A 7,583-nucleotide genomic window follows, 5' to 3' on the forward strand; every position below is an offset into this window, starting at 1 on the left:
ATGATAACTGAGGCTCTTCATATTTTGCTAGAAGGAGCTGTTCGTAAAGGATACATTGATGGTATTGAAAATGTGGCACTAAACAGAAGTATTTCTCATTTGCAATTCGCGGATGATACGATATTGTTCATTCGTCCAGATCAAAGTAGTCTGATCAATGTTAAGAGAATATTGAGATGCTTTGAATTGGGTTCGGGATTAAGCATTAATTTTAGGAAGTCGTGCTTAGCAGGGGTGAAGGTTGAAGAAGATAAATTAAAACAGCTAGCTCGTTTGGGCGGTTGTTCTGTGTGCGCATTGCCGTTTAAATATTTGGGAATTCCGTTAGGTGCAGATCCCAGAAGAATTTTGACTTGGGAACCTATTATTGAAAAGTTTAAAGCTAAATTGGTGGGCTAGAAAAGCAGGACGCTATCTTTTGCTGGGCGAGTGGTTCTTATTAATTCAGTGTTGTCAATGCTGCCGTTATATTATATGCCGATATTCCATGTTCCAAAAGCGGTTGTATCAAAAATTGATAAGATTAGAAGAGGTTTTTTATGGGGTTATGATGGAAACAAAAATAAATTTCCAAGGGTGAACTGGGGTAGATTGTGTTGTCCGAAAAAGAAAGGTGGGGCTGGAATAATCAATCTAAAGGCAAAGAATATGGCGTTACTTGCTAAGTGGGGTTGGAGATTTGCAACTGAAAGAGGGGCATTATGGAGGTCAGTAATTAGTCACAAATATGGCTCAGGTGATCTGCCTTGGTTGGTTAGTCTTGGAGATATCAAGAAAGCTTCGATAACATGGAGAGGGATTGTGAATAAATTGTCTAGTGAAGGTACAGCTAAATGGATGAGTGGAGAATCATTCAGGTGGGTAGTGGGTGATGGGAAATCAGTTTTATTTTGGGAGGATGTGTGGTTTGGGGAAAGTGCTTTAAGATCAAGATATCCTCGTATTTACAGGTTAGCGTTGAGGAAATATATTACGGTGTGTGATATGATTTCTGCAGGTGAATGGCAAAACTTAGATACAACAGCTTTGTTCGAGCGACAATTGCTTGATAGGGAATTAACTACTGTTCGAATTATAAAACGCGAAGTGGACGATGTGAGTTTTAATTCGTCTGTGGCTGATCGGATTGTATGAGTGGATGAGACTGATGGCTTATTTAAGGTTAAGAAATTGACCGATTTACTCCTCAGTGACGAGTATTTTGAAGATGTATGTTCGTTTAACTTTGATAAAATATGGAGCCTAAAAGTCCCTCCGAAGGTGAAATATTTTCTATGGATGCTTAAATTGAACAGAGTTCCAACTAAGGTATTCCTCTTTAACAGAGGGATTAAGTTGTTTGATGCTCAACGATTGTGCCCATGGTGTGGAGATGTTGAAGAGGATGTGAATCATCTGTTTGTGTCTTGTATTTTTATGGTTTGTTTTTTGGAATGTTTTCTACAGGTGGTGGCATATTCCAGGCTTTAATTTGCAGACAGTGGATGAAATTTTGGAGTTTTGTTTTCAGTTTAGGTGGACAAAATCTATAGCATTGGCTTGATTTGTAAGCTTTGCAGCGGCGTTATGGAGCCTATGGTTGGCTAGGAATGATCTAGTTTTTAAGAGTAAAAGCACGAAACTCAAAGACCTGCTTGTATATGTGAAGATGAGAGCTTTTGCTTGGTGTAAGGCGTTGAAGGTTTTTAGTGTATTAGACAAGAAACGTTGGTGGGATTGGCTAGGGGAGTCAGCGGGTCTATGCGTACAGCAACGTCCCAAGTCTGGCTGGATGCCGCCAATGTCGGGTCAGATGAAGTTCAATGTGGATGGCTCAGCAACGAATAAGTCAGCAGGGTGTGGGGGAATCTTGAGGACTGCAGAAGGTTATGTAGTAGCAATGTTTTTTGGGCCGGTAACAGAGGTCAATCAAGATTTTGCGGAGCTTGTAGCTATCACAATTGCATTAGATGTGTTTGTTGAATCTTGTTGGTGTGGGAAGACTGGTTTGATTGTTGAATCTGATTCTAAGGTAGTACTGAACTGGATACAAAATGCCTTAGCTCGACCATGGAGGTGGGGGTTAATTTTTCAGGGAATTGATGTTAATGCACTGAAGATATCTGAGATAAAGTTTGCGTTCTCTCCTAGGATCACTAATAATATGGCAGATTACCTGGTAAAGATGGGCTCGAAGAGAAAAGTTTTGTTCAAGGCAAGCTGGTGATATATAGAAAGGGAGTATCTTAGCAGTTTTATTGTGTACCTAGTTTGAATGTTAATTTGATCGAAATGGAGGTTATTAGGATTTTTTTCTAATGATGGTTAGGGGTTGGTTATTGTGGAGACTATTTTTTTTCTTTGGTTAGGTGGGGTAATCTTGGTTTAAGTTGTGCTTCATCTACATTTCCTGTAATTCATTTTATGAGCTTTGGTGTTTTTCTCAATTTTGAGCACTCTTTTCCCCCATTTAGGATTAGGGGGGTTTTTAATGAGGCTCAAGTTGGGGATATCCTATGAATTTTAAATAAAAACTTCTGATTGCTGAGCAAAAAAATATATGAGTTCGAGTCATTGTGTATGCAAGAAATTCATGCTGAGAGATTTATCCACCAAAGTTATATGTACGATCCGAGACGGTCCGGATTAATTAAGGAGAAGCCTTTACAACCAGGAAAGCAACCAAAAATGATAATAAAATTCGATCTTGCAATGTTTCAGAAAGAAATTAAAGACGACGCTGTAATTTCGTCATTTGAGTGTAGTATGCCGTTGGAATTCGTGGTTGTACGTAAACGTGTGTCAACAAGATGTTACTTCGCTTGGATTTGTTGGACTGATTTCAAGTTTCCTTTTTATGATGTGCATCATCCACCAAACTAAATTATTCCAGTCCCATAATGCCGTTGCTATTCCTATATCTCCCTCTAAAATTCCATGCCGCACTCTCTATTCATCCATACAGACCGACACAATATAAGATTTTCTTTCCATATAACTCATCAAGTGACCTCACTGGTTAAGGAGAATATTATTCTTCGTAGAGGTCTTGTGTTCGAGTAGTTACGGTTGTCAGGTGTAATGTGTTATCAATGATTAAAAAAGATTATGAATAGATATTATCTTATAATCACATAAGACTATTTAAAAAATTCTCTTAAATAATTTCCCTCTGCATGACATCAAATACATACATACATACGTGTGTGTGTCTATATATATGAATTTGTCTTTAAAGTTCAATTTGATATTTAAGTTTTGTTGTTCAATTAGGTATCTGAATTTAATTATTTAGTTCTAATTGGTACATGAATTTGATTTATTGGTTCAAATTGAAACTTGAACTTTTTTTTGTTTAGACAAAAACTTATATTTTTAATCAATTTGAACTAAAAAAACCCATGTCTATATGTTAATTTGAACCCTAAACCCAAATTTAGGTATCTAATTGAATAAAAAAAGGTTAGTTGTCAAATAAAACATTGAAGCCAAAAGTTTATGTACCTAATTAGGCAAAAAAAAGCTATGTATTGAATCGAACCTTAAAATTCAATTAATAGAATGTATATTAATACCAACAAATGTTGAGTGAAGTGATGAGGCACATTGTAATCCCTCAGATAGAATCAATGTGAGAACTTTAGAGATAATATTATCGGGAGGAACAACTATAAATCCTGAACGTAGATCGTAAAATGATGTTTGATTTCATCTTTTAATAGTATAAAAGAAACTTTTATACAATTAGGTATATGAATTTGGTTTATTAGTTTAAATCGCTACCTAAACTTAGTTTATTTTTACAATTGCTATTTATGATAAATCACGTATTTAAACCAATTTAAATTATTAAATCAAATTTAAATATCGATTTAAATCAAAAAAATTAATTAGAAAAAAAATATCAAATTAAACATTGAAGTTAGAATTATGTGCCAAATGTATATATTTACCCTAAATATTAGCCTTCATTTGATTTGACTTGTGGCTGACGATCATTACATTCAAAAACAATAATCTAATAGAAAAGGCTCTATCCCCATCATTTGGGTAATGATAGTGCTCATAATTTATGGACAAAGAAGAGTAAGGTCCGGAAATTCATAAATTCACTGAATTAATTAATTAATTAATCATGGCAAATGTCTTGGCTTGCTCTCCCTTCATCCCTTGCAAATGTTCATTCAGTAATTGATTGGCATGCAGATAACGACACAGAAACGCGTATCATTATTGGTTTTCTGTGGTGCGTGTTGAAAGATTCAGATAACCAGGCGTTCACCAGGAGACTTGAAAAGATAAGGTTCTCATCTCCCTTAAGATCATTCTTTACATCCTTTATATAGCTAGTACATTACAGCTTTTAACAAGACTGCACAAGACTAACTGCACGATAACTACTCTAACAGAACTCTAACCGACTAACAGCAATAACTGCTGTAGCTTCACAAGCAGAGGACTGTTCGCACAAGGCACTAGAACGTTCCACGAGCGTGCAACAATAACTGCTGGCTTACTTCAACATTCTTCCTGCTTTCTCTCCTCTCCTTCTTCTCAGCACAGTTTCACGCACAACTTGGCGCGAAACTCTTCAAAGGCATTCCGTGCCAGTGGCTTAGTTAACCCATCAGCAATCTGATGAGCAGCAGGAACATAGTTGACTCTCATTAACTTGGCTGCAACCTTTTCGCGCACGAAGTGGATGTCTAGATCAACATGTTTGGTGTGGGCGTGGTAGACAGGATTGGCACTGAGAGCAACAGCACTGGTGTTGTCACACCATATGACAGGCTCTTCTTTTTGACATATACCGAGCTCAGTCAGCAAGGCTCCAACCCATACCACATCTGCAGCTGTATCGGCGACGCTTTTGTACTCTGCCTCCATGGTGGACCTAGAGACGGATTTTTGTTTCTTTGAGCTCCAAACAACTAAATTGTTCCCAACAAACACACTGTACCCGGATACTGACCTCCTGTCATCGAGGTTGCCTCCCCAGTCAGCATCAGCAAAGGCAGCCACCTTCACACTAGCACCAGCAGCAGTGAACGTCAAGCCAAAATTCATTGTACCAGCGAGGTACCGCAGGATTCGCTTAACTGCTGCCATATGAGATTGTCGTGGAGCATGCATGAACTGGGCAACTTTGTTTACACAGAAGGCGATGTCAGGCCTTGTATGGCACACGTATAATAGCCCTCCAACGATGCTGAGGTAGAAGTGTGCATCGGGTATAAGTTCCCCATCGTCACTGCGTAACTTGGTGGCTGCTACCATAGGGGTTGGTGTTGCAGAAGCTTTCAACATTCCAGCTTTCTCAAGGAGTTCCATAATGAACTTCTTCTGTGAAAGTGCGAGACAATCACCAGTTCTTTTTACTTTAATTCCCAAAAAGTACGCGAGCTGCCCCAAATCTTTCAGGGAGAATTTTTCACTCAGTAGCCGTACTACTTCATCGACTCTAGCACTCGAGTGACCTGTGATGATGATATCATCAACGTAAACGAGCAAGTACACATAGTGCAGGCCCTCCTTCTTAATGAACAGGGATACATCAGCTCTTGATTCCTTGAACCCAATGTTCACCAGACAATCTCGTAGCTTAGTATGCCAGCTCCTTGGTGCTTGCCTCAATCCATACAACGCTTTTTTCAGACAACACACCTGTTTGCTTCCATCAAGGGCATTCTGTTCGAAGTCGGGTGGTTGCTGTATGAAGACCACCTCCTGAAGGTCACCGTTCAAGAAGGCATTGTTCACGTCGACTTGCCTTATGGTCCAGTTGTTGGTTACAGCCAATGACAGTATAACATTCAACGTGTTGAACCTGACTACGGGACTGAATGTGTCCCTAAAATCATATCCAGGAATCTGAGAAAATCCCTTGGCCACCAGTCGTGCCTTGTAACGATGGATGGTGCCATCAGGATTTTTCTTGACCTTGAAAAGCCATTTACAGCCAATCAGCTTTCTCTCTTCAGGTAGTTTGGTTAACTCCCAAGTCCCATTGCGTTGTAAGGCATTGTACTCTTCAAGAACAGCTGCCTTCCAATATGGTGACTTGAGTGCTTCATGTACACTGCATGGAACATCATCAACAGCAGCCCCTAGATATGTTTTGGGTTTAAACACCCCACATTTACTCCGAGTCATCATCGGGTGATTATTGACCTGAGCAGCTTCACCGTCATCACTCAACATTGGACTATGTTCATTTTGTTCTTCGATTTCAGTACCATTGTCTATGGGTGAATTATGCACATCTTGTTCTGAATTCAGCTCATGTTGATAATCTTCATGAGTATCAATGGGAGGGACCTCGGGGAGAACCATATTTTCTAACTCATTACGACTGGCAGTTGGACTTTGTGGACTGCTCATTGAGCTACTGCTGGCAGTATTTGAGGACAGTCTGGTATTACCAAACTGTGAAGGCTTCAATCTGGTAACATCAGTGACTAGTTTGAGTGATTGATAAGGGTTTCCAATTGAAGCAGCAACTGAAGTTCGGCCAGATTTTCCTGCAAAAGGAAATACATTTTCGTTAAAAACAACATGTCTGGAAACGTACACACGCCCATTGCTTGCCATGCACTGAAAACCTTTGTGATGCGTGCTATAGCCCAAAAATGTACATAACTGGGACCTGAACTCTAACTTGTGTTGCATAAACGGTCTTAAGTGTGGGAAGCACCTGCACCCAAATACCCTCAGACTACCGTAATTTGGTGTCTTCCCATATAGCATTTCAAACGGGGATTTGTCTAGCAGCACCTTTGATGGAAGTCTGTTTACGAGATGAACAGTGGTTTGAATGGCATAAGACCAGTACTTGATAGGCATGGAGGCTTGTGCAAGTAACACCAAGGCCATCTCGACGAGGTGTCTATGCTTCCTTTCCACTACTCCGTTTTGCTCGGATGTGTGGGGGCAGGTGAGGCGATGAACAATTCCAGCTCTACTTAGCTCATTGGCTAGAGGCCGAAACTCCCCTCCCCAGTCAGTTTGGAGAGCTTTCACTGTTTCACCAAATTGTGTAGCAACTAGCTTTTGAAACAGATGAACCGCAGTTAAGGCTTCAGCCTTTGTCCTTAGCAGATACAACCAAGTGAACCGTGTAGCAGCATCAACAAAGGAAATATAGAATCTAAATCCATTAGATGACACGTGTGGAGGTCCCCACAAATCTGAATACACGAGTTGAAACGGTTTATTATACACACTGTCCGAACGAGGGAATGGCAACTTGTGGCTTTTACCAAGATGACAAGCAATGCAATTTTTATTAATATCATCTAATGCTTTTACATTGAATTGTTTGCAAATTTGAGCGAGCGTTTCATGAGCTGGATGACCCAATCTTCTATGCCAAACTTCTGAGGCCATGGAGGAAGCTATGGCAGTTTGAACTTCAACCACACTGTTTTTGCATCGAACCCCACTTACTTTGAAGATATACAACCCATTACACTCTTCTCCTCGCAGCAAGATTGTCTTGGAGATCTCATCTCGTACATAACATGTTTTGGCATGAAACTCAAGGAACACACTGTTTTCCTTAGCAAGCTTAGAGACAGAGAGCAAATTTTTAGTTATTGAGGGTA

General features: G+C 39.7%; 1 protein-coding gene across 1 annotated transcript; it reads left to right on the forward strand.

Moving 5' to 3' along the window:
- LOC120178234 lies at positions 1-1,134 on the forward strand. The gene is made up of 2 exons (XM_039184153.1): positions 1-288; positions 400-1,134. Exons 1-2 carry the CDS (start codon positions 1-3, stop codon positions 1,132-1,134), a joined length of 1,023 nt encoding a protein of 340 aa, XP_039040084.1.
- Positions 1,135-7,583: the final 6,449 nt, after the last annotated feature.

This window comes from Hibiscus syriacus, unplaced genomic scaffold (genome assembly GCF_006381635.1).
Source record: "Hibiscus syriacus cultivar Baekdansim isolate YM2019G1 unplaced genomic scaffold, ASM638163v2 tig00112344_pilon, whole genome shotgun sequence".
In the NCBI taxonomy this organism is placed as follows: Eukaryota; Viridiplantae; Streptophyta; class Magnoliopsida; order Malvales; family Malvaceae; genus Hibiscus; species Hibiscus syriacus.